The sequence below is a fragment of the Tribolium madens genome, unplaced genomic scaffold (genome assembly GCF_015345945.1).
Source record: "Tribolium madens isolate multiple individuals breed KSU strain unplaced genomic scaffold, Tmad_KSU_1.1 Scaffold_20;HRSCAF=117;Tcas5.2_LG4, whole genome shotgun sequence".
NCBI lineage: Eukaryota > Metazoa > Arthropoda > Insecta > Coleoptera > Tenebrionidae > Tribolium > Tribolium madens.
The window spans coordinates 7,488,848-7,512,128 of NW_025400985.1; the positions used below are offsets into that span (position 1 = coordinate 7,488,848).

Consider the following 23,281-nt stretch of genomic DNA (forward strand, 5'->3'; position numbering starts at 1 on the left):
TTCTGCGACACGTGTAATAATGTAACCTTTTGAAAAAATGTTTTTTTACTACTTTGTTCCATGGAGATATAATTACGTGCTTATTTTCGTCGCGAATAATTAATATTGGTGCTAATTTAAACGAAGGCGTGTTTGATTTTATAACAAACAATTTTTTATTGATACAAAACTGGTCGATGATAGAGAACACGAAGAAATATAGCACTATTGGTCCGTCAAGGACAAAAAATGTTTTTACAAAAATGCAGAATTTTTGGAAAGTGTAGCATTTATCGGTTGTGATTTGCTAATAGTGCTTATGTCACTAGCAAAAAAAAGTTATTTATACAAATTTGATTGGTTAACTGGTAATTATGATAAATTTAGTGATAAATGGTAGTAAAAACCGTAAAGTAACAAAAAATTTACAGTTTTATCTTTTGATAATGTCATGAATTTTTGCAGACTTTTGCGTTTTGTATTTTTTTTTGAATTTGAAGGTGAACTTGACTTGACTCAAAAACTACCTGCGTCTGTGAAGTTGCAGTGGGGCCGAATTTTTGTATTTTTTGATAAAACTCTTACAAAGTTTCCGTTGTTGTTCTTAGTAAATTAATTTTAGTTGGCGCTGATTATATATTTGTTTAAATATTTTCTTAAAGTGGATACGTTTAAAATTAAAACAGATTATCTCAGTTAACCCTGATTATCCGTTAATTTAGCAAAACAACTATGACTAATTTAGTGATTATTCATTTTGAATCATCATTCATTTGAGGTTTTATGTAAAATTGTAACATTTGGTCTTAATTTTGTGTTAAAATAATTCAAATTTGAAATTGTAATCAACTCTGATGACCTCAGTGGGTCTTGATTACTTGTCAAATTATAAGTAATTGTTGTATTTGAATTATTACTTGTCATTTATTTCATATTTAAAAATAGCATTGTGCAAGTTGGCCCTGATTACATGTCAAATTAAATGTAATGTAATTCTGATCTGTCATTTGCATTGAATTGAAGAGGTTGTCAAACCCACACGATGTGCAAGAAATTGCATTCCCATTATAATGCCCACGGCTTGGGCATAATTTACAGCTCTCAATAAATAAAAAACTACTAATGACAGATGGAAATTGGTTTTAATTCGGTAATTGCATGACAAGAAGTAATCGAAAATAATTACGGTCATTAAAGAATCATAACCACCAAATTGTATAAAATATGGGCATGAATATAATAATCCAAAAATTACAAGATTAAAATACGTACAAAAAACCTTGCAAAAATTGTAAAACCAAATGAGTGCTTAAATGGTCATTTGAATACTGAAGAATAGAGAAAAAATTGAGGTAAAACTGTTGTAAATGTAATATGTCAAAATTTGTCTTTTTTTCTTTAGTTTTAAACTTGTTTTTCGCACCTATTCACGCTGTTCATTGCCCCTGCCAAAAAACCCTAAAATTCCCCGAAGATCGATAGGCCATCGACCCTAGTGAGAAATCCCCACGATGGAGAAAATCGAATTGGCTAACCCGACATCAACAATAGAAAATTCCGTTCAAGTACAAGTTGTAAACCTCATTTTGCTGCATTTTAATTCGGGTTTGCCGCTCCAGAACAGGGAAATTCGAGCAAGTTGATAATCAGTAGTCGTGACGCCCCCGACAACATGCGTCGTCATTCTTATTCGATGTAAATAAACAATTCGAGGCGCATGTGTTCTACTAACGTGCTTAAAATGAGTCAATTGTAGCCTGTAGTTGTAGCTGAGCTACAAAGAGGGGTTTCAATGTTGCATTTCCAAGCGAGTCCATCCTCCTCAGCCAGTCGATCGTTGAATGTTTTTAAGTTCGCATTGATTATCTCATGAGCGTAACTTTCGCCGTATATAACCGGTTAGATTTTAAATATTAAACGTAAATATATGTAGAGTGAAAGTACAAAAATGGATGAAAATCTTGAAGAAATTCGTAAAAATAATATCCTGAATCTGCCACAAAGGCCGGCGGTGGAGATAGAGTTTCAAGACCTGACCTACACTGTACCACAAGGCAGGAAAGGTGAGCCAGCCAATCAACCCTTTCATATTTATAATCATCTCTAATTTTAAATCGAGGACGAAATTACAATTTTTTTTAAAAAAACAAAATGACTGGCGGTTTTTTTATTCCATTCATTGGTAACACAATAGATTTTTTGAAAATTAATTCCGGAAGCTTGCATTGTTTTCCTCCTTTCGAAATTGTTAATATCTGGTGCTTAAAAAATTGCTTGAAGCACTTAGTTCATGCGTCATAAACGCAACATTAATGTAATCACAGCTCCAGATTGATTTGACGTCAGACAATTATATAAGACGATATTTTTTGTGTATGTAAATAAATAATAAAAAATGATACAATACATTGTTACATAAACCGGCCCCAAGTTCATTACCATCGCAAAAATCTTACAGTTGTACCAACTCACTTTTCAAAAATTTGCTATTTCTTCACACATTCCAGTTCAATAGAAATCATTTCGAAATCTCTTGCGAGTTTGTAATACTTTAATTATTTTCAATACTGTGATGCGTAACGTTAATTGCAAATTCTGTTAAAAATACGAAACACTTAACGTCAATAAAAAAATTGTCAACCACAAAATGTTTACATTTTCCGGCCTTATCTATGTTAATACCAGTCGAGATAAACGCAACTATGCATTAAAATTATAATGGAGGTCAAGTTCCAACTTAAGTCATTATTTTGCACAGATATTCGGATATCAAATACATTTTATTGACCTAAATTCGCGAGGTCGTTGAACTCCAATGACTCGTACGATACAAATGAAGTATTTAACAATAAAACTACGTGAAATTATGTTTTATGCAATTTTAAATAGCCACGGGAGATAAATAATTAACAGAAATACATCTTTCCTGAACATTTTTGGAAAAAAGTTATTTTTTTAAATAATCGTTATTAGTTAATGATCGTGTCCTTGACGTTTGACGTCATTGATACCAACTACATGTAAAACAATTATACTAGCAAATGAATGATGCATTTCAACACTGTTTTTTTTACTATTGTCAAAATTGTCAAATTACATTACACTTCAATTTCAAATCAATAAAATGTACTCGTATGACTGTCACTTTCTATATTTTTTCTTTTTTAAATTTTGGCAACAATTAATTTATATGCGGGTATCTAACATTTTGAAATTTGTTTGGTTGGGAAGTAATTTACTTAGGATTTCCAAGGTTACAAGGCCATCATATGTGAACAATGCAATTTGGTTGCATAGCATTTATCAATTTTAATAGATATTTTAATTATTTTAAAATTAATTTAATTATTTCAATTATTTAAACGAAATGTCACTGTGAATAAAATAGTAAACAGTCCTCGATGGCAATTCATTACACCCTCGCGCACTCTCTATTTAATCTTGAGGTTACTACATCCGCGGTTTCAGGGTAATAATAACACATTTTCCATCTGGGTTGTAATGTACAGAGTGGTTATAAATGATTTTCATCTAGCCAGCTTTGGAATTTTTTTGTATGTAACTTTATTTGTGCCGCTCTACTTTTTTTAAAGCTCTAGTTCTGTCATTAGTGTCACTTATTAATTAATAATAAATGGTTGTTAATTAAACTTTTATTGTTTCAATTTCCAATAATAATGTATACTTTGGAAGAAAACAAGTTTATAATTGAAGTCTATTTTCGAAGTGGACGCTTAGTAAACGGCGATTTTTTAATTTTGAGTTAAAACAAGTAGGTACCCCTATTTTCCTAAAGCGGAATTTTTTATTTTACAGGAAAATTCACAGCTGGCTAGAAAATCATTTATAACATTATGATAGTTTAAAGATCTAAAAAATAGAAGTAGAAGTTATACCAACCTTAAAAAAAATCTTTTTATTAAAAATAATTCATTTCATGCTTGCTTTATAAACTTAGCTATTTTTACTGTCTGGGTCAAAAAATTTCTGAATGACTGCGTCTATAAGAGAAATTCATATCAAGGTAGATAAAATAAATGATTTTCGAATAGTTTGTTTGTTCAACTATAATTTTGTGTTAGAAATGAATCATTTCTTCTTTGATAGCACAGTATAATTGCTTGTTTGTTTGCGTTTGTTGACAATTATTTCGGCCTTTAAACTCATTATCTTATTTATCTCTTAACCGAAAAATTAGGTTACTGCCTATATTTTTGTAATCGAAGCGTTCACTTCGTGAAAGTGCGAAAAAGCAAAGAAAAGGTTTTTGCTATTTGTTTTAATAGAGTGTTGATTTAAGAAACCACAAGCATTAGTGAAAGCAAAATCGGCTCGAGGCTTGTCGTAAAACCACGAAAAAGAGTATTTGCAATTAATTCAATTGTCTTCAAGTGGCAGTGACCTTTTTATTGAATTATGTAATCTTTTACAGGTTCTAAGCTAATCCTACGCAGTATTAGTGGCAAATTTCGCTCGGGCCAATTGACCGCAATTCTAGGACCTTCCGGGTCTGGTAAAAGTACTCTTCTAAATATTCTAGCCGGTTATAAGTATGTCTTTTGGTTTGGTTATCACCGATTACAAAACCAAAGTGTTTCAGGTGTCGAGAAGCCACCGGCACAATCTTAATCAATGGAGAGCCGAGAAACCTTAAAGAATTTAGGGCCATCGCTCGATATATTATGCAAGAAGATCTTATACAACCACTATTAAGTGTGGACGAAGCAATGATGATCGCGGCAAACTTAAAACTGGGCAAACACATTTCAGTGGAAGACAAATCAAAAATTGTTAGTTCGTTTCATAAAAATCATTCGGGGAATTACTCCGTCTTTAGATTTCAGATATATTAGAACTGTTACGGTTGAGTAACACGAGAAATACACACACGAATAAACTGTCAGGAGGAGAGCGGAAACGGTTATCTATAGCTTTGGAACTGTTGAATAATCCACCTGTACTTTTCTTGGACGAACCGACAACGTGAGTAATTAATCATATGCGCAAAGTCAAGTAATTAAAAGAGAAAAAACGGCCTTCGTCAATAATTATACTAATAGGTGCATTTGTTACGTCCTAGACTGGACACGCAAAAACTCATCCATTTATGCAATTGGCGTTTTCTCGGTCGAATCCTTGTCCTCAGCAATACCAATAATGAAAAAAAAAATTATTATGTTGTAACTGGCCGGGATACTTTAACAACACGCAGCATAAATCACCTTTTTTTAATGAAAAATGACAATAATTAATAGTATTTTAGTTTTCCCTTATTAAATGTAAAAATTATTGTTAGGTGTTTCTCCGGTGCCAGATTTTATCAAGTAGTTGTTTTTATGTACTTCCCCTAAAATGAGTGTAAATGTTTTTTGAATTCGTTATTTTTGTGATATTTTAGCGGTTTGGATGACTTATCCTGCACCCAATGTGTCTCCCTCCTCAAGCAACTCGCCACCGGGGGTAGAACTGTGATATGCTCGATCCACACACCAAGTGCCAAACTTTTCTCATTATTCGATAAAGTTTACGTAATTTCGTCGGGACAATGTACCTATCAAGGCTACGGCCCGGAGGCAGTTCCATATTTATCAACACTCGGTATTACATGTCCTACACATTACAACCCAGCGGATTTCAGTAAGTCATTAAACCAACCCAGAAACCCGATTAATGTTTTATACAGTCATGGAGGTGTGTTCTGGAGACTATGGCGACTGTCAAGACAAAATGGTGTCAGCAATTGACAACGGTCGAAACGAATTTATCAAAGATAGTGTGGTTCCCCTGTTTGAGAGTACCTCAAGTGGGAGCCAAAAAATGGAAATTTTTGAAGTTGTATCGAATAAAGAAGTGAAGAATTCGAGTTGGGATCAATTTAAGATATTGTTGATGCGAATGTGGGTACAAATGTGGCGCAATAAAAGTTATTTGTTGTTAAAAGTGGTGCTACATATCATTTTGGGACTCTTGATTGGGAATTTGTACATTGGAATTGGAGAAGATGGGTCTAAGACGATTTTTAATTTCGGGTTTTTCTTCACATGTGTTATATTTTTCATGTATATTCCGATGATGCCAGTTTTGCTATCGTGTATGTATAACCCTTACTTCTAGAAAAATAAATAATAAGAACAAATTCTAGTCCCTCTGGAGATACAGTACCTAAAACGGGAACACTTCAACCAATGGTACAGTATAGGTTCTTATTTTTGTGCTTTAACAGTATCAACTCTACCAGTCCAAATGGTTCTTGGTAGTCTTTACCTCAGTATGGTATACATTTTCTCATACCAGCCGCTAGAAATTGAACGAATAGTACCATTCTTTGCCATTTGTTTTTTGACAAGTATCATATCCGAAAGTTTTGGATTATTAATCTCATCGACTCTCAACTTACTGGCAAGTAATTATTTTGTGACATTATAAGGAAATTAATTGTTTCTTTTTATAGAATGGAATGTTTGTCGGTCCCGTCATGATGGTACCATTCATAGTATTCTCCGCTTATGGTTTTGGCGAAGGCTACGCTAGTATCCCCATCCTTATCAAAATAATGATGCGTTTCAGTTATCTACGATATTCCTTTGAAGCCCTAGTTTTAGTGATGTTAAGAGGAAGAAAGTTACAATGTCCGGAAGAAGAAGAATTTTGTATATTTACGGATTTAGATGAATTTATTGAAATTATGGCCATGAATAATTCGGTTATTTGGGTTGATATTGTAGCACTTATCATATTTTTGGTGCTGGTTCGAAGTGCCAGTTTTTATTTATTAAGGCAGAGGCTAACACCTAACAAGACTTTCATGGCCTTACAGTATATTGGTAGGTTTATTAAGACACGAATGAGCGAAGGTCGTTATTGACAGTGATATAGATTAGTGTGGATTTTGTATATTAACTAAATTAAACTTTGTGATTAATTATTTTATTTAATTGCCCCCCCCCCCCGTGCATTTAATGTCTCCGTAACTGTACACTTTATTTGACAGTTGACAAGTGACAGGTGCTGCAAATTCAAATTTAAGTGAGTAAAAATAACACAAATTAATAAATAAGTGTGGCCAATAACATAGTAAAATTGTGTTCACTTAACTAAATAATTAATTATTTCCATTCGGTACGTTATTAGTGTTATTTGCCGATCCCCAATTACACAAATGACTTCTCATAGACGTAGATAAGGGGGGGATGTAAGATCTTGGTATCAAAAACGTGGACAAATTGAAAAGGTCCACGAAAACTTTATACCGATCGCTGAAAAACAACATCAAATATTACAAAAAAACGTGTTGAAATCAATTTCACCTTAACGTTGACCTTAAGTATTGATACCCTGAAGAGCCCCCTGTTCCTAACTGCGAAGAACCAATCATTCTTTGCACCATTAAAACATGATTATCTACAAGTATAAAAATTAAACAAAAACAAGCTATGTACAAATTTACTAACACCGCCATTTCGTTATCAGTGAGTCTATATCCATCAAAAGTGTTAGAATTTGGTGGGGCTGACTGAACCTGGGTTCGTCCCTGTAAAACGTGATCATGATAGCCCCTTGTAGAGCTTTATGTGAGAATCGCCTCTCCCCGCGAGACATCAGAGCCTCATGGACTTCAGCTTTAAAAATCGACTCATAAACCTCCCTTCTCTTCTCCAAATCGTTCAATTTGTAGCGCTTTAAAATCTCCGAATTTTCCTTTTCAGCCAATTCTTTTTGCTCTGTTAAAAGCTTCTCAACTGCTTTTTGGTACTTCCCCCAGAAATTAAACCCCTCAAGCTCCAAGCCTGGAGTCCTCTCGAGCCATCTCTGGACCAAGTCGGTCAAAGACGGTTCTTTTTCCGATTTGGCGATTTGTTCAAGAGCTTTTTCATCGTTTCCGAACACTTTCGAGTAGTTTTGGTTGTATTTGACGCGATTTTCTTGTCGGACTCCGAGCTTGTTTTCTAGGAGCCGAAATTGCAAGCTCTGGAACCCGGAAGCGGGTCGGAGGTAACACCGGAAATCCATGAAATCAAGCGGCGTCATCGTTTCCAGAATCATTACTTGGTCCACTAAGACCTACAATTGCGAAATTTTTATCTCGTGACCGCAATTAGTTGCGAAATTGCAAAACCTTGAGGATTAAAACAACACGATTGAGGCGTTTGAGGATTTCTAAAGTTTGCGATTCTTCCAAAACGTCGCTGAAAATATTCCGGATCGAGTCTAGCTCGTAGATTATTTGCTTGAACCATAATTCATACGCTACAATTGCTTGTATTATAATAAATTAAGCCTCATTGTTTTTTTTACCTTGATGGGTCACAATAAACAAATGCTCGTCATGTACTGGTTGATTATTTTGCACACTGAGTAGTCTTTGGGCCTCTAAAATCTTATCCAACATCAAATATTCACCGTAGAGCATACCATCTTCTTCGCTCAATTGGTCGGCTTCTTGCGCTTCACTTAATTTACATTTAAATTATCAATGAGGAAATTAAATTAAATTATACACTTACGATGGTCTAATAGGGCAACTCATACCGACTTGTCGTTTTTAACTTGAAATTTAGACTAACTAAAGGCGATATTGACTCGATTGGATCGTTGACTTAATCAAGCTGACGTAATTTGCTTAAGCTAATACACTATCGGCTATCAAATAACTGGACTTATTTTAAAAATTCTGATGCAAATGACATACGTAAGAAGATTCGAGTAACAAACAAAACAAGATTTTTAATTACGATGTGGGATGCTTCCGCGTGACCTTAGGCTTAAATTATGATAAAGTTTTGGCAGAATTTTAAACAAATTTGAACCAAAGTAAGAAATAAATTCTGTATTGAATTACCAGCGATCTTAGGGTAGAACAACCTTTTGTAATTTTTTTTAATATGGTTTCCTCTCAGTGTATAAAAATTAATAAAAGTACAACTTTTTTTTATATCACTCTAAAAGTTGGTTTCAGTTTAATAAAATTCTTTGGTGACTCTATTTATGGAATAATTTGGTAGAAATATACCTCGAATTTTAATTTAGTAATATTCATAAGGCTTCAGAAATAGATATCGGTGTCAACACCACCTTGCCTATTTTCAATATCTCGTTACATTTAAGTCCTTAAATAGAATCAGAGCTCAACGAATTCCACTCGTTCAATGATTTGTAACTTTCCATACAAAAACGCAATTTTATATAAACATTTTTCATTATTAAAAGTATCGATTAATTGTTGCCGTTGTCACATCATTTATAAATGAATTATTGTTTGTTCCATTATCATAGTAAACTAAAAAATGTCATACAAACTGTCTCGAAATGATATTCGCTTCTTGAAAATCATGTACAAAATTAGTCATTTCTTGTCAATCACACCCAATTACGATTTTGAAAAATTCGTAATAACTTCATCTCAACGTGACAAGATTTCTGCAAGTTTTTTCCTACTTTCGACTCTTTTAGGGACTTGTTGGATAATCTATCTGCGAATATATGACAAAGAAATACGTTTTTTCGAAATATCGTTTGAAATATTAGGTTCTTTAGACAGTTTAATGCTATTCATGGTGATCGTTTCAATGATTTTGGGTTCATTTAAAACACAAGAATGGACAAAATTGAATAACAAATTCCAGCACATTGACGAAAAACTCAAGACGCGAAACCAAAAAGAAGGAAACTTCTTGAAAAATGCTTATTTCCAGCTTATTTTGAGCGTTTTGATATATATTTCTCTAGTTGGCTACACACTGTATGTCCGTATAGCTGCAAAAGGTCTGCCAACCTTGAAACTGTTCCCCCTACATGAATTTTACGGTTTTTGCTATTTGTGGGTACTGATTTTGATTTGTAACATTGCACTTACGTTCAAGCAGAGATACCAATTGATAAATGAACAAATGACGGCTCGAATCAACCCGAAAAACACCACAATTTTTGTGATTGAAGTGCGAAAATTGTCACGACTTTTGGGCGAAATGGTGGGTTTATTTAATGAGATTTTCGGTTGGCCGCTTGTTTTTATCACAGGACGATTTGTGATAAAAATTTTGGTTACTTTGAATTTCTTCACCAATACTTTAGAAATTGATGATAATTCGGGTTTAAAGCACAGGTTGGAAATTTCAAGTCTTGTTCAAACTGCATTTACGTTGGTAATTTTTAAGGAAAGTCAGGGTGTATGATCTGAATAAAATTATAACTTATTTTAGGTCGCTATGAGTGGTTTGATTTTCATCTGTGGTTCTGCAAAGTCTGAAAGTCAAAAAATTGTTCTTTTGTGTTATAAAATGATGGAAAAATTTCCGGAAAGATCGCAAGAGCAAGAGGAATTGCTTTTGGCGGCACAGGTGATTGAGAAAAGTGTTGCCAACTTTACAGCTGCGGGCTTTTTTGATGTTAACCGGAGCACATTGTTTGGGATTTTGGCAACTACAACAACTTATCTCATTGTCACTATCCAGTTTAATCAAGGTTTAAATAAATGAATAAGTTAGTAGTAGAATTTATTAGACATTTATGTTTATAATTGGGGTACTTTTAACTTTATCCCTAAACTTAACTGACATAAAATTTATATTTAGTAACATTTTACCACAACTGAACGCTAGGAACAGAAATTTGTAACTATTTAGTACCAATTCCAATTTAAGGCGAGTATCTGAAACAAAACATCAAGACTAGAATAACACAGAAATATTTGGTCCTTAAGCAAAAAACTCGCTTTTGCTTGACATCTCATACTCCAACTCTTCATTCTTATACATATCGATCAACTTCTGTATATCATGAGACAACATTTCCAACTGTTTCTCATGTTTGATCTTCAACTTTTCTTTCTCTTTGGCTTGTCGATTCGATGCTGCTTTTCTCTCTTCCAGAAAACGTTTCGTATTGTTTTGTTGTTTCTCTTTCAATCTCCTCTCTTTGTCTCGCTTATTTTTCAAGTTTTTGTCATTGGCAACCTGGAAAAAAACTAAGAAAAGCACAAAACCGTACCGATACACACTTCTTTGGCGATTTCCACCGAAACTTTCGCTTGTTGACTTATCATTTCTTTACACTCTCTATCATGTTTGGCCTCTAATTGTTTCATTTGAGCAGCTTGTAATATAACCATGTGACGTTTTAAAGCGTCACGTTGTTCATCCAATTGATTACGCAAAAATTCCCATTCTTGTTTCCGGTGGCGTTCCATGAGCGCCGACCATTCGAGAGTTTGTTCCGTTACAAGTTTACGCACCCCCGGATCATTAATCACATCATTTTTGCTGCAAAATAAAATTTAACTAAAGGTAAAACACTTCAAAAAACTACTTTTTGCCCTTAATTAACTTTTCTATAGCCGAACATTGGGCTTTTTGCACCCCAAGTTTCTCCTTCGTTTGTTTCTTTTTAAGTGTATCATATTCTTTCTGTTGTTTCTTTGTTGTTTTCTGGAAGGCCTTATCTTGTTTTATCGATTCTATAGTGATTGGTTCAAAGACAAGCGGTTCTTCTTTCTTTTCCTCTTTCTCTTTTTCCTTCTTTTCCATTCCTTTATCAGTCACCTCGATCCCCATTGACGACATTTGTTCGCTTTGCTTTTGTCGGGCTCCACTAAATCCTCGAGGGTCACTCAACGCCGCCATGAAATCCTCAAAACCATCTGGGACGTAAATTTTTAACTCTATATTACAAAAGAGCATCGGAAGAGACATGGGAAAGTTAGCTTCAGTTCTCAATGAAATATGTCGATATCCGGCTTGTAGACCATCCAATGGTAAAATTCTCTGACCCAGAAGTTTATTATTCTCATCGTAAACCCCAAATCTTAACACAGCCAAATCCGGAAGAACCACTTTCCGGAAGAGAAACGGTTCTTCATTATAAACCGGATTCAAACCATTGGCCGGAACCATCCGAGTTCGGAACTCGCGTCGGATCGTATCGGTAGGTAAGCCATACATATCGACCTCAACATAGGTACCTACCTAAAAATTCTAATAACCCCAAGTAAAGCCAGATAAATGTTAAACCTTTTTGTCAGACAAAAACTGTCCGGCGATCACTTGGACCGAACATTGAGCCGCAATAACGCCATCTACAGGACTTTCAGCAAACGGATCGAAAGTCCTATCGGGTCGTCTCATAAAATCAGGTTTTAATAAATATCCACAGTTGCCGTTATATTCGAATTTTCCTTGGTTCAATTGCATGGGAAGATCCGAAGTCTGGAAGTTCAAAGAGACCATTTGGCAACCCGCATTCCAGAAAACTTGCGGCATGTAATTGGACGAGTTGGCACGGGCGCCGCTCGGGTAAATTCGTGACATTTGACGCTTGTTGTAATTAACGAATTCAATCGCTTGGGTTTTGAGCAAATTCAGGCCGACCGGTTCCGAAAAACTTGACATATTAAAATGTACGTTCTTCTCTAAATAAATAGGGAAAATTAACAAAATTTGACATAAAAATATTTGATAGTACCTTCGGCATAATCAAAAGTTTGAAATTTGACAGGTTGGGCATAATTTACCATTGAACTCAGCCATGGATGCACATTCGTGGTTGACGCGGTATGTATTATAGGCGGCGCCGCGATATCCCCGTCACCAGGTCCCCCATCAGTCGCCGGTGTCTAAATTAAATTTTACACGAATTGCATACATAATTTTTACAACTTACTTCAGCCGAAATATCTGGCGGTATTGGCCTGTCGGCTGACGCACTGGCGTCTTCTTTTTCTTCATCTTCAATCACAAATTCGCCTTGTCGGAACAATTCCAATTCTTGTTTTTCCACTTCTGGTTTGAGTCTCTTATTCTTAATTAGAATTTTACGTTTTAGGGCCGAAGGTGGCGGTAAAGGTAGACCCGGTTCAAGGGGATATTCTGGAAGTGGTTCTCTGAGGAGCAGGTCGCCAAGGATTTCGTCGCAGTACTTTGCTAGTTTGTATTGTTGGCTCTTGCAACAGTGATTTTCAAAGGAGAGAATTACGGGATAGTCGGATGTTACGAAAGCAGTGTCTCGGATAGCGTAGATAACGTCTTTGAAGAGGATGTCCGTGCACATGGCGCGACCGTGGGTTATGATCGGCTCCTCGTCTTCGCCTCGGCCTGTAGAATATTTGCAGTTTTGTACATTTCACAGTAATAGAAAAAATAGGATATTTTACTCTCGAGTCAATTACGCCACTATTACTTACCGTCCCAACAATCGAGTTCGACACACCGACACCCCGCCAACAACACTTGTCTGTACATTTCAACAGACGATCGACCACCAAATTGCCGACCACTCAAATACGTATTGTGACTAGAATTTATATAGTAGGCGCATAGAGGCTGATCCATTTCCATATAGATATCCAGACGGTCCAAAAACACTGGCGCATTTTCATCCGACATTAAATATCTAATAAGACCGTCTTTTGTCAACCTATTTGCAGCTCTAGCCGCCTCGTCTTGCTCGTAAGTGGCGATTATTTCCGACGCTCTTTTCGCATCATAATGCGGATACAAAATCTCGTTCAAACGAGGATCTCGTTGTTTCTCGTTGAGAAAATTAATAAACTGCTCGAGATTCATATAGTCGGCTTTGCCTTGTGTACTAAAATAGGAAAAAAAAAGAAATGATATGTTTCTACACACCCTGATGCAGAAAAGTGAAATTTTCTACACCGGTATGGAAACAACGAATTACATGCTGCGGAATAGCTCCTCGATGTCGTTCCGAGGACATATTTTGTGATACAGGGCGTAAAACTTCTCGAATGTGAAGTGTTCCGGTTCGATGACTTCGTTTTTGCCACTCGGTAGATCCAAATCGGCTAAACATTGGTAAACCAATTTTTCGGTTTTTCCGGAAGCGAAAGTACGCGCCACGACTTTGACTGGCACTTTACCTCTGGCATCGGTCAAAAAACCGAGCCGCATCCAACTGTAAAAAATATCAGTTTTGCCAATCGTAATTTGACACTAGGATGCAAGCAAACACTAACTATGCCCCCAAGGAAGAAACTATATACAAAAACTCACTGTTTCATCAAGGCAGTTCTCGGGCAAACGTTAACAACTTTATTGTTGTGAGTAATACTCCTCAAAGCTTGTTGCCAGATCTGCAGAAGCCATGCAAAAAACAAATTTATAAACAATCAAGTGTCGCCGCAACGAAAACATGCAGAAGATTAGTGCAGACATTCACATGCGCAAGATATTTTTTCTAAATGCGGAAACTTACTGCTTTTTCAAACACGTCATCGGACAGAAGTTATTGGCTTTCACGTTATGAGTTATTTTTCGTAAACCGTCCAACCAAACCTAATATTGCAAAATTTTAATTTTGAAATTGCAACGAAAAAAACAAGGTGGCTTTTTATGATTCATTTTTCAACGCCACTTGAGTACCCAATTTTTATTATTTTTTTAATACAAAAAGAATTAAAATTACCTTTGCCGTCTCCGCATTAGGGCACACAATATGCTGGTAATTAATATTGATATAATCGGTGCCGCTACAAATGGTCAGCGACTTCTTCTCAAGATCCGGCCCGTGTTTGCTCTCAAGTTGGCTGAACAATTTGGGATCTTTCGGTAGCCCCCCGGCTCTCACATCGCTCACTTGGCACAATTCGATAACGTCGCCCTCCTAAACAGCCCCCATGAAACTCCACTCTTCACAAATAACTGGCTCACCTTTCCCTCGCTTTTCCAATAGATGAAAAATCCGTACTCGTCGACTCGGAAAAGGGCTTTCCATTCGATTTCGTTGGGTTCCTCCGACCATCTATCAACGACGCAGCCTGTGAGCAGGGGCTCCGGCACGGGGATGTGCCAATCGAACTCGAATTTCTTCGTCATGATTGACTGTGAATCAAAAGAATTAGACGGTATTCATGACTGGTTCAACGAAAAGTAAAAATGTTAAGCGGCGAGCACGAAAAATTCATCTTTGTGCAAAGGACATGTTTATTTATTTGACATTTACGTCAAATGTTACGTCACACGTCAATAAAAGGTCGCGGGAAATTTAAACTTAGCATGACATGGCTCAGCAGTGGCGTACCGGATTTTTTACAGGGGCACCCATGCCACATTTGGCCAAAAATAGCGAGAACTCAATTAAATTGATAAAGAATCAACAATTCAAACTCATTTTTAATTAGAAACTGTATTTTTTTACAACAGTAATACAAATAATAATTTAATAGCTAGAAGATCAATTTTTTTGTAACATTTTGCTACATTTGGAACACACCTCTCATTTAGAAAAATAGTTATTTATATGTATATTAAGAATAAACAACTATTTTAATTCCGAGAATGTAGGTAATACCAGAGGCGTAGGAGACCGAGGGCATTTTCATTAGGGGGATTAACGATTTTTATTACAGAGATGCAACTTTCTTTCCATTAGTCTAAATTAATAATAAGAAAATGATGAATTTATCAAATAATGTTAAATATTTTGTCAAAAACGTCAAAAGCGGAGGAATAAAGCTTCATTTTATTTTCTGTTGGGAGGAAATAATAAATTGTATCACATAATCTAATAATAAAAACTTACCGGTCTTCCCCACAGAACCGACAGTCATTACTATAAGCAAGCCGACAAAACATTCTCCTGACTTCTCTATTATTATATCCCCAGTAATTTAATTAGCAATAAATCAATAATAACGCACTTTAATCCTTTTTAGACGTTTTATTAACTGAATGACATAACAAAAAATACATTACAAATACATATTTGGTACCAAAATAATTTATTTCGTTTTATTAAGACGTTTTGTGTCAGATTTGGGTTGTTTTTTCGCAGACCCACCTACCGTATTATTTCTACCCGAGGCGACATTTTTAAAACCATAAGGAGGCATTTCTAGTAATGTTTTATCTCCCATCATTGTTTTTTCACCCGTAGTTGTCCTCATATCACTAAAAGTGTAGTAAGGTACTTTAGATTTTGTTTTTGGGGTGGTGAATTGGGTTGTTTCGTTTGCAAGCATACTATAATACGGCTGTTGATGTGTATTTCTCTCTGTTTGATTTTTTGCAGGAGTGCCTGTAATGGCTTGTTGATACGTGTTACCCGGCGTTGGTTTTGCTAAATCACGTGACCCCTTAGGGGTGGAAGTACCCTTCGGTTTAGTAAAATTTAGAGATCCTTTAGGTGTTGACGTGCCCACGGGTTGGCCGAAATTTAGGGACCCTTTGGGAGTGGAAGCGGCCACAGGTTGGCCCATATCTAGAGACCCTTTGGGCGTGGAAGTGCCTATAGGTTGGCCTGCATCAACTGTTGGATTTAGAGAATAAGTAAAATCATCGTAGGTTGTACTGTCAAGAAATTGGTCTTGGTAATCTTGACATATTATTTCGTTGATTGACAATTGGGCGGCGTAGTATAGCCTTTCGACGGCAATTGCCATCCAGTCTGCCACCGAAATTAAAAAATTTCCTAACTTGTCGGGGTTTTCCCGACTCGGAATGTTGACTTTTCTCAAGACACACAACTGTTCTAAAATAATGTCCGAAAGGTATCTCAAACGGATCGAAACTAGAGGAGGCACAGGGTTGGCAACAGCGTACGAAATGCCACATTTTAGCAACCTTTTAAACAGTTTATAAGCCTTTTGTCTTTGCTTTTGGTGGTGTTTCTCCTGGAGGTATTTCCGAAGCTTTTGCTTCAATTTCTTTCGCATTGCTGCTGCTTTAGCCTCGGCTCGCAATTCTGCAAAATATTTCGCAGTTTCCCTGAGAAAAATTAGCTTTTTTTATTCTAATACTCACTCTGGAGACATGGCGTATAGTTGCTGTAATAACTCCTTCAAATTTTTCACTTTTTCTTTAGGAAGGTGGTAAGCGTGTTCGTTCCATAATGCGAGAAAAATTCGCTTGTTAGGGGTTGAAAGTTCGTCAATTCGAGTATTACACCATGTTTTGTTTTTCGGTGGTTGGGGTGGTGGAGGAGGATAACCAGCACCTTCTTCGACATCTTCGGGAATATCTTCTTCCTCCTCCTCATTGGGGGATTCTTGAGGAGGTTCATTGTTGGGTTCGTCAGTGTCGGTGATGACTTCATCGGCTATTTCGTCTTCCGCCATTTAAAATTTTGATCAACGTAAATTTTGAGAAAACTGACAAAAAATTAATTAATTCAATTTGACATTTCACCTAGGAGATACCGTTCATATTACTTTGGGAATTTTTGAACAAAAAAATGGGAAAATCGGACCCAGAATTTAATTTTTTATATTTACAAAATGCCATTTCTAACAAAAAATCGTCTTCTTATTTTTTAATGTGTATAATAGATAAATGTTATTTAAGGTTTTATTTACACATCAGGAACAGTTCGAATGCTATTAAGTGTTAAACTGAATTAGAATAATTAAATAAGTAGTAGTAACACTAATAATCCCAAAAAACGTGCTTCTGTTGATTTCGAAAAAATCAGACGCTGTGAATTTAACCGGATTATCTAAAATTTCTTTCGCAAACAAAATCAATTCTCTTCTTTCTCTCGAATTATCATCGAAATCCTCTTGTAGTTTGTAACACACACTGGATATTTTTTTACAAGAAGAAGCAGCAGAATCGCATGTCATAATAACAAAAACCATGCAAACCTAAAAAACTTATAGCTAAATTGATAATGATAAGTAATTTTTTATACTTACTGTCATATAAGTGAAAATAAACAAATTGATGATTACCAAATCCGCAATTGCATCGTTCTTTAAAGTGAAATTCGAATTCAGGGCCAACATTGTTAAATAGAGACTCTGTAGTAATTGCATCACTCCCCTTCCGATAAAAAAAATCAAAGGCCATCCGAAAATTTTATTGAAATAAATTACACTCTCTGAGAGAATTCTCCAAAAATGACTCGTTTGTCTAATAAAAGTTGTCGATGGTTTTAAACGGTTTAGTAATTGTCTACTAATTTCATCAAACCGACATTTGAAGGCTGTTGTTAAATAACAAATTAAAAAACACGTAAAAAATTCATAAGTGTAGCAAATTTGGCTCATAACATGAATTTTTGAAAGCACAATTTCCGGAAAAAATTTGAGACAAGTTATTGTAACGAATAAATTATTAAACATGTAGCCGCAAAGGCATAAAAAGAATTGAAAGTAACAATTTCTCAAAAAATTCGACTCCTTTTTGTGTACATTGTTGAAATGTTCGTCGATTAATTGAAAATTTTTGTTCATTTTTGACCAAAATGAACTATTGAAAAGGGAACTTAAAATCATCATGACCGGATGTGAAAATAAAAAAAATGTATTTATTAAATCGAGGATGAAAAAAGTCGGTGTTTTCTTGAGTTGGGATGAAGAATTATCAATAGATGTCAAACATGATACAATTATTACACTCACAAGCAAAAATGCGTAAATTTTGTGAATTGAAGGCCGTTTTATGAGTTTATTTTCAAAATCGTAATCCGGAGTTACGGCTAGGTAACTGCCAATAGTGTAAGGAATTTTCATAAAACGAATATCTTTTTTCGAACTCATTGTAGTCAACACCAACTAACGTACTATTCGATTATTTTTTGTCCCCTATTTATAAATAAAATGTTTCTCTATCAGCTTAATCACTTAATTGCCGTTCCCTGTTGTTTTGGGTAAATAAAAACACAATTCATTTTCATTAATTTTATTGCAAACAAGTAGAATTTTGTTGTTTCGCAAAATCGATGTTAAACTGAACTAAAACAAGAGAATACGTGGCTACGGTTCCAAAAATAGCAAAAAGGGCACTTCGACTAATTTCGAAAAAACCCGCAGCTGTAAACGTGATTGCATTTGCCTCAAGTTGTCTCCCCAAATTAAGCAATTCGTTTCTTTCAACAAGACCCTCAAACTGTTCTTGTAATTTAAAACACAGAAAAACCGATTGTCGACTTTCTGCCACCACGAAATCGCATGATAACATAATGGAAGCGAGAGTAATCTAAAATTTGATTCTGCAGTTCCGGTAAAATTGTGCCAACTTACCGAAATGTAAATTCCTAAAATTGTGTTGGGAAGGGATAAATTGTTGTTCAAAATGTTGTTCAAACACCGAAGGATTTGAATGACGTTTTTTCCGATTATTAGAAGAAAAACCCAACCAAAAGCCGTGTTAAATGCTTGCACACTTTCGGCCAAAATTCGAGAAAGTGTTCCGATTTTTCGAATCGAATTTTTTGAATGGGCGAATTCAAAAAGGCGGTTCATGTTTATGTATTTTGTATGTAAGTTTAGTACTATATTTATGAATAAAAAATGGACCACAATGTCGTATTTGTAACAAAATTCGTGAACAACGTATACGAAATCCATCCATAAACCCATTTTTTTTACTACCATCATAACTGTTATGTAATATATGCCATAAATAAAAATCAAACTGTATAAACTTAGTTGGACGTAAACATTTTTACAAAAATTTTCATCACGATGATTTCCCAAAATTTTATCTAGAATTTGCAAATTTTTCTGCAATTGGAACCAGTGGTCCGTTTTTCCGAAACAAGTCCGGATCACAAGACCCAAAGCCACACCCGTTAACAGAAATTCGTTCAAGTTATCTAAAACTAGGTGAGTGAGTGTGAACATGCCCTTAAAGTGATAATGTCTTATGTAGAGTGAAACCATTATTGCAAATATGATAGTCAATATTATCAAAGAGCCTTGTATTTTACGAAATTTGGCCTTTTCGATCAGAGATTTTGCAAAATTATAAGCTGGGAACATACACAAATTTTCAGAAATTTTGTAAATTAGTTGCAAAGTGAGATCAGAACAAGTCATTGTTATACCTTTAATGTATTAAGCTATTTGAATTAGTGCTAGAATAATATTTGAAGCGGTGGTCGATAAAGTTTGTTTGTGACATGCATTTTTTTTTAAAAGTCCGTTGTTTCAAGGAAAATTTACAAAATATCGCAAATGAGAAGTTTCTAAATTTCTAAAATACAAATTGTATTTTGGTGGAAATTCCTTAAAAGAAACACTGAAACAATTTTAATTACCATCTTGTCGAAAATTGAATCTTAAATGACCTCATTCCTATAAGTTGATTAACTAGATTACAATAATTTCATTAAATGAACTGGGAGTATTTATTTATGTCATTTGTGTAAAAAACTTTGAGTCCATAACAAACATTACTTCACTAAAATATGAATTACTTGAAATTATCTACAAAGGACATACGATCGTTAGACCTAATTTACAAAATTATTACAGTTTTTGGAATAAGTCCTAGCTACGATTTTAAACATGACAAAATAATTTATCCAAATGTGACCAGATTTTACGGATTCGTTCTTTCAACTTTTTTAATAGTGTTACAATTTGTTTCAATGCAAGATTCCTTCAAATATCTCAACAGAAGTGAACTCATAACATCAAAAATAGTTAGTTTTGTCAATGGCATTTTGCTGGTAATGTCCGTGTTAACAATGATTCTGAGTTCTTTTATTTTTAACCAAAAGAAATGGTCCTCCCTCAATAAAAATTTTCAATTCGTTGATAAAAAATTAAATAATCGAAACAGCAAGTCTCGGATATTTTACGAAAATTTCAATTTCCAGTATGGATTCATTTTGACTCTATTTGTACTTGGACAGATTTATGTCTTTTGTTCTGTAATCCATTCAGAGGTGATGTTCAAAAGTGGTTATTGGTTACACCAAATCTGTCACATTTGTGAGGTCAATACAATTTTTTTAGTATGCAGTATATTAACAATTTTCAAAATACGATACAGCGACTTGAACAAAATATTCCAATCGAATAAAATTTCGGTCGGTTTGATTCGAGACACGGCGGTTCTTTACCGGTTATTGGGCGACAATGTTGCCAACTTCAATAAAATTTTCGGTTGGTCTTTGATTTTCCTTTTCGGAAGAATTGTGCTACAATTGTTATCATCGCTAGAATTCCTTCTCTACTCATCAAGAAAACAATTCAAATTTGAGGGCATCTCAACGACAGCCTTCATAGTACTCAATTATTCAGTTTTTGTCTACACGTTGGTAATAGATTGAATTTCGTCGAAAGCTAAAAATTAAATAAAATTGTAGGTTTCTGTAATTTTGATAATAATGGGTTGCGACGTTGCTACTTCAAACAGCCGTAAAACGGCCGAACTGTGTTACAAATTGCAGAGTTTTTATCCTCAAGACGCGCCCCAAAGGAAGGAACTGTTGAGATTTGCGAGTGAATCTCGAGGAAGCGTTGCGAAATTTACAGCAGCCGATTTTTTCGAAATTGACAGGGGCACATTTTTTGGGATTTTGAGTACAACCACTTCATATTTTATCATATTGATCCAATTTAATATGACGTTGTAAGAGAGCTGTCACTTATTTATTATGATTAATTAAAAAAAAACCTATGAATCGGTTGTTGGAACTCCCTGTATATGTAGGTGTTATTTTGAAAAATACATTTTTTGAAATATTATTTATTTAGTTACGCTTTGATTAAACTGTAAAATAACAATAAAATACGTAGTTGTAGTCCCAAAAATTCCACACAAGGTGGCCTTATTTATTTCGAAATAATTTCCGGCAGTAATATGGACTACATTAGCTGTCACATGTTGGGCTAATTTAAATAATTCTCTTCGTACTTCTGAATTTGCAACAAACTGTTCTTGTAATTTATAACACCAAGAAATTGTTTGTTTGCTTGCGACAGTACAAGCGTCACAAGTGACCATAACTAGACTTACAGAAACCTGTAAAAAAAATAAAAATTTTTGAATAAAGTAACATAATTTTTACCAAAGTATAGATGACGAGGCACAAATTTGCGGCTAGTAATTTCTCTTTGAAGTCTTCATTTTCCGATTTTAAGGTATTTGTGATAAAGTTGAGACAAGTCAAAAGCTGGACTATACTTTTCCCAGTGATGAGTATAAGGCAAGTCCCAAAAACATCATTAAAAAGTGTGACAGTCTCGCTCAGACGTTGGGACAGACCCCCGATTTGTCTCAAGGAAATTATTATATTCTTCTCCCAATAGTCACTTTCTTCAATTTGGAATAAATTGTTCACATCATCATACCTCAATTTAATTCCTAGAGACAAGTTGTATGTGAGAAAATGCAACAAAACCACGTACAAAACACAGAATAAGTGCAATGTATAAGCTTGAAGGGTGACAACACCCATTTCACCAATCCAAACATAAGCCAAATACACCGTCGCCAAAATGTACAAAATTACATAAGCGAAAAACTGGAACGAAACGTTTCGTAAAAAATTTGTTTCGTGCGAATCACGATTTTTCAAAACTTCGTCTATGTATTGGAAATTGTTGTTTAATCGGATCCATTTGGCAGGATCACAAAAACACGAATTCAAAATCACTTGAAAGGCCAAAGCTACGACGAGAAATTCGTCCAAGTAGTCTAACACTAAGTGGGTTATAGTATACAATCTTCGATAGTATGTATGTCGGACATAAATTGAATATGCGGTCCCTGCTGCAATGACTGACACTAGAACAACCCCTTGGACTTTTTTCCACATAGATTTTTTCGTATCAGGCTTGTCAAAACTATACGGAGGAACAATAGCAAAAATGTTACATATCTTGTAAAAGAACGACAAGGATCTGATATCCTTTTTGGAGTAATTGAAATAACACATAATGCCAGTTGGCTGTACAAACACGATCTGCCGCCAAAGCAATTAGACTAATGCATAATTTATTACTCGATCGATAGTTTTTTAATTTATCTTTAGACAAATTAATTTCATCACTTGATCAAAGGAGTGGAATTTAATTCTAATACGACACGATCCGTCTATTTAGATTTTAATCTTTAAATTGAATAAAGTTCTTCTGTTTGAGCCAAGTAAGCAATTTTTTATTTGGTGAATTATCATTTTATTCAATTTCGTATTGTATGATTAATAGAAAAAAAGCAATTGGCCTACCTAATTTTTTATATATTGGTGTGGGCTGCAATCAGTAGTACCTCAATAAGGAATTTATCTGTTGACAAGAGTGACAGGTAGTTTAAAAAATTACTGTTTGTGATCCAATTTGTGAAACAAAAAAACGTACATCGTTAACCAAATGAAAATTTCTTATCAGATAATGACCGGTTATTGAGATGTCAATAAAAGTAGCCATTTCAGGGACATTCTAACACGTAACAGAGTAAAAAATAATTATGCAATTAGTACAAAGGTGAAAAAATAATTAGAATAAACAGAACAAAAACTGACATAATGTTTTTTCCATTTTCTTATTTTATTAGTCCAGCTTGTGTTCTCAAAAATGCTCTTGCCTGAAGGTTGGGTGAATATGTAAAGGGTGTGA

The 23,281-nt window shown here is 34.8% G+C and overlaps 8 protein-coding genes across 10 annotated transcripts; 3 read left to right on the forward strand and 5 right to left on the reverse strand.

The window, feature by feature from the left end:
- Positions 1-1,205: 1,205 nt before the first annotated feature.
- LOC123005980 (ATP-binding cassette sub-family G member 1-like) lies at positions 1,206-6,901 on the forward strand. Its single transcript, XM_044400092.1, has 9 exons — positions 1,206-1,331; positions 1,382-2,042; positions 4,412-4,529; positions 4,580-4,769; positions 4,817-4,962; positions 5,378-5,616; positions 5,663-6,070; positions 6,122-6,378; positions 6,431-6,901. The coding sequence occupies exons 2-9, from the start codon at positions 1,928-1,930 to the stop codon at positions 6,842-6,844; spliced, it is 1,887 nt and encodes a 628-aa protein (XP_044256027.1). The 5' UTR covers positions 1,206-1,331; positions 1,382-1,927; the 3' UTR covers positions 6,845-6,901.
- On the reverse strand, positions 6,902-8,861 carry LOC123005981 (tryptophan 2,3-dioxygenase). Its single transcript, XM_044400093.1, has 6 exons — positions 8,484-8,861; positions 8,275-8,429; positions 8,096-8,226; positions 7,431-8,040; positions 7,287-7,380; positions 6,902-7,235 (listed from the first exon to the last, which is right to left on the reverse strand). Exons 1-6 carry the CDS (start codon positions 8,504-8,506, stop codon positions 7,082-7,084), a joined length of 1,167 nt encoding a protein of 388 aa, XP_044256028.1. The 5' UTR covers positions 8,507-8,861; the 3' UTR covers positions 6,902-7,081.
- Positions 8,862-9,195: 334 nt separating this feature from the next.
- LOC123005982 (gustatory and pheromone receptor 39a-like) lies at positions 9,196-10,454 on the forward strand. Its single transcript, XM_044400094.1, has 2 exons — positions 9,196-10,121; positions 10,179-10,454. The coding sequence occupies exons 1-2, from the start codon at positions 9,264-9,266 to the stop codon at positions 10,452-10,454; spliced, it is 1,134 nt and encodes a 377-aa protein (XP_044256029.1). The 5' UTR covers positions 9,196-9,263.
- A 5-nt stretch (positions 10,455-10,459) lies between these two features.
- Positions 10,460-14,940, reverse strand: LOC123005978 (1-phosphatidylinositol 4,5-bisphosphate phosphodiesterase). 3 transcript variants are annotated; one of them, XM_044400090.1, is made up of 11 exons: positions 14,643-14,940; positions 14,398-14,595; positions 13,986-14,065; positions 13,651-13,887; positions 13,154-13,557; positions 12,634-13,064; positions 12,436-12,586; positions 11,985-12,382; positions 11,284-11,939; positions 10,976-11,237; positions 10,460-10,931 (listed from the first exon to the last, which is right to left on the reverse strand). In XM_044400090.1, the coding sequence occupies exons 1-11, from the start codon at positions 14,805-14,807 to the stop codon at positions 10,674-10,676; spliced, it is 3,240 nt and encodes a 1,079-aa protein (XP_044256025.1). In that variant the 5' UTR covers positions 14,808-14,940; the 3' UTR covers positions 10,460-10,673. The 3 variants fall into 3 exon arrangements, with proteins under 3 accessions (XP_044256025.1, XP_044256024.1, XP_044256026.1); XM_044400089.1 differs by lacking the exon at positions 13,986-14,065 and adding an exon at positions 14,188-14,267; XM_044400091.1 differs by lacking the exons at positions 13,986-14,065; positions 14,643-14,940 and having other exon boundaries at positions 14,398-14,549.
- A 696-nt stretch (positions 14,941-15,636) lies between these two features.
- LOC123005396 lies at positions 15,637-17,123 on the reverse strand. The gene is made up of 2 exons (XM_044399122.1): positions 16,734-17,123; positions 15,637-16,697 (listed from the first exon to the last, which is right to left on the reverse strand). The coding sequence occupies exons 1-2, from the start codon at positions 17,045-17,047 to the stop codon at positions 15,713-15,715; spliced, it is 1,299 nt and encodes a 432-aa protein (XP_044255057.1). The 5' UTR covers positions 17,048-17,123; the 3' UTR covers positions 15,637-15,712.
- Positions 17,124-17,308: 185 nt separating this feature from the next.
- LOC123005179 (gustatory receptor 68a-like) lies at positions 17,309-18,469 on the reverse strand. The gene is made up of 2 exons (XM_044398835.1): positions 17,624-18,469; positions 17,309-17,572 (listed from the first exon to the last, which is right to left on the reverse strand). Exons 1-2 carry the CDS (start codon positions 18,467-18,469, stop codon positions 17,309-17,311), a joined length of 1,110 nt encoding a protein of 369 aa, XP_044254770.1.
- A 1,652-nt stretch (positions 18,470-20,121) lies between these two features.
- On the forward strand, positions 20,122-21,664 carry LOC123004735 (gustatory receptor 68a-like). Its single transcript, XM_044398137.1, has 3 exons — positions 20,122-20,979; positions 21,028-21,285; positions 21,617-21,664. Exons 1-3 carry the CDS (start codon positions 20,122-20,124, stop codon positions 21,662-21,664), a joined length of 1,164 nt encoding a protein of 387 aa, XP_044254072.1.
- LOC123004733 lies at positions 21,411-23,153 on the reverse strand. The gene is made up of 2 exons (XM_044398136.1): positions 21,733-23,153; positions 21,411-21,686 (listed from the first exon to the last, which is right to left on the reverse strand). The coding sequence occupies exons 1-2, from the start codon at positions 22,600-22,602 to the stop codon at positions 21,411-21,413; spliced, it is 1,146 nt and encodes a 381-aa protein (XP_044254071.1). The 5' UTR covers positions 22,603-23,153.
- Between the last annotated feature and the right edge of the window lie 128 nt (positions 23,154-23,281).

Excerpts from the sequence above, each read along its gene's own strand:
- LOC123005980 (XM_044400092.1), top strand. The coding sequence starts at position 1,928 with ATGGATGAAAATCTTGAAGAAATTCGTAAAAATAATATCCTGAATCTG. Across the intron at positions 5,617-5,662 it reads TTACAACCCAGCGGATTTCA|TCATGGAGGTGTGTTCTGGA; the intron begins GTAAGTCATTAA and ends TGTTTTATACAG. Across the intron at positions 6,071-6,121 it reads GATGCCAGTTTTGCTATCGT|TCCCTCTGGAGATACAGTAC; the intron begins GTATGTATAACC and ends AACAAATTCTAG.
- LOC123005981 (XM_044400093.1), bottom strand. The coding sequence starts at position 8,506 with ATGAGTTGCCCTATTAGACCATC. Across the intron at positions 8,041-8,095 it reads GTGTTGTTTTAATCCTCAAG|GTCTTAGTGGACCAAGTAAT; the intron begins GTTTTGCAATTT and ends TCGCAATTGTAG. Across the intron at positions 7,381-7,430 it reads ACTGATAACGAAATGGCGGT|ATAATCATGTTTTAATGGTG; the intron begins GTTAGTAAATTT and ends TTATACTTGTAG.
- LOC123005982 (XM_044400094.1), top strand. The coding sequence starts at position 9,264 with ATGTCATACAAACTGTCTCGAAATGATATTCGCTTCTTGAAAATCATG. Across the intron at positions 10,122-10,178 it reads TTCAAACTGCATTTACGTTG|GTCGCTATGAGTGGTTTGAT; the intron begins GTAATTTTTAAG and ends AACTTATTTTAG.
- LOC123005978 (XM_044400090.1), bottom strand. The coding sequence starts at position 14,807 with ATGACGAAGAAATTCGAGTTCGATTGGCACATCCCCGTGCCGGAGCCC. Across the intron at positions 14,066-14,397 it reads CTAATGCGGAGACGGCAAAG|ATCTGGCAACAAGCTTTGAG; the intron begins GTAATTTTAATT and ends TGGCTTCTGCAG. Across the intron at positions 11,238-11,283 it reads AAGTTAATTAAGGGCAAAAA|CAAAAATGATGTGATTAATG; the intron begins GTAGTTTTTTGA and ends TTTATTTTGCAG.
- LOC123005396 (XM_044399122.1), bottom strand. The coding sequence starts at position 17,047 with ATGGCGGAAGACGAAATAGCCGATGAAGTCATCACCGACACTGACGAA. Across the intron at positions 16,698-16,733 it reads CTATACGCCATGTCTCCAGA|GGAAACTGCGAAATATTTTG; the intron begins GTGAGTATTAGA and ends AATTTTTCTCAG.
- LOC123005179 (XM_044398835.1), bottom strand. The coding sequence starts at position 18,469 with ATGAGTTCGAAAAAAGATATTCGTTTTATGAAAATTCCTTACACTATT. Across the intron at positions 17,573-17,623 it reads TTATTTTCACTTATATGACA|GTTTGCATGGTTTTTGTTAT; the intron begins GTAAGTATAAAA and ends TAAGTTTTTTAG.
- LOC123004735 (XM_044398137.1), top strand. The coding sequence starts at position 20,122 with ATGAATTACTTGAAATTATCTACAAAGGACATACGATCGTTAGACCTA. Across the intron at positions 20,980-21,027 it reads CAGTTTTTGTCTACACGTTG|GTTTCTGTAATTTTGATAAT; the intron begins GTAATAGATTGA and ends ATAAAATTGTAG. Across the intron at positions 21,286-21,616 it reads TCATATTGATCCAATTTAAT|ACCAAGAAATTGTTTGTTTG; the intron begins ATGACGTTGTAA and ends GTAATTTATAAC.
- LOC123004733 (XM_044398136.1), bottom strand. The coding sequence starts at position 22,602 with ATGTGTTATTTCAATTACTCCAAAAAGGATATCAGATCCTTGTCGTTC. Across the intron at positions 21,687-21,732 it reads GCCTCGTCATCTATACTTTG|GTTTCTGTAAGTCTAGTTAT; the intron begins GTAAAAATTATG and ends TTTTTTTTACAG.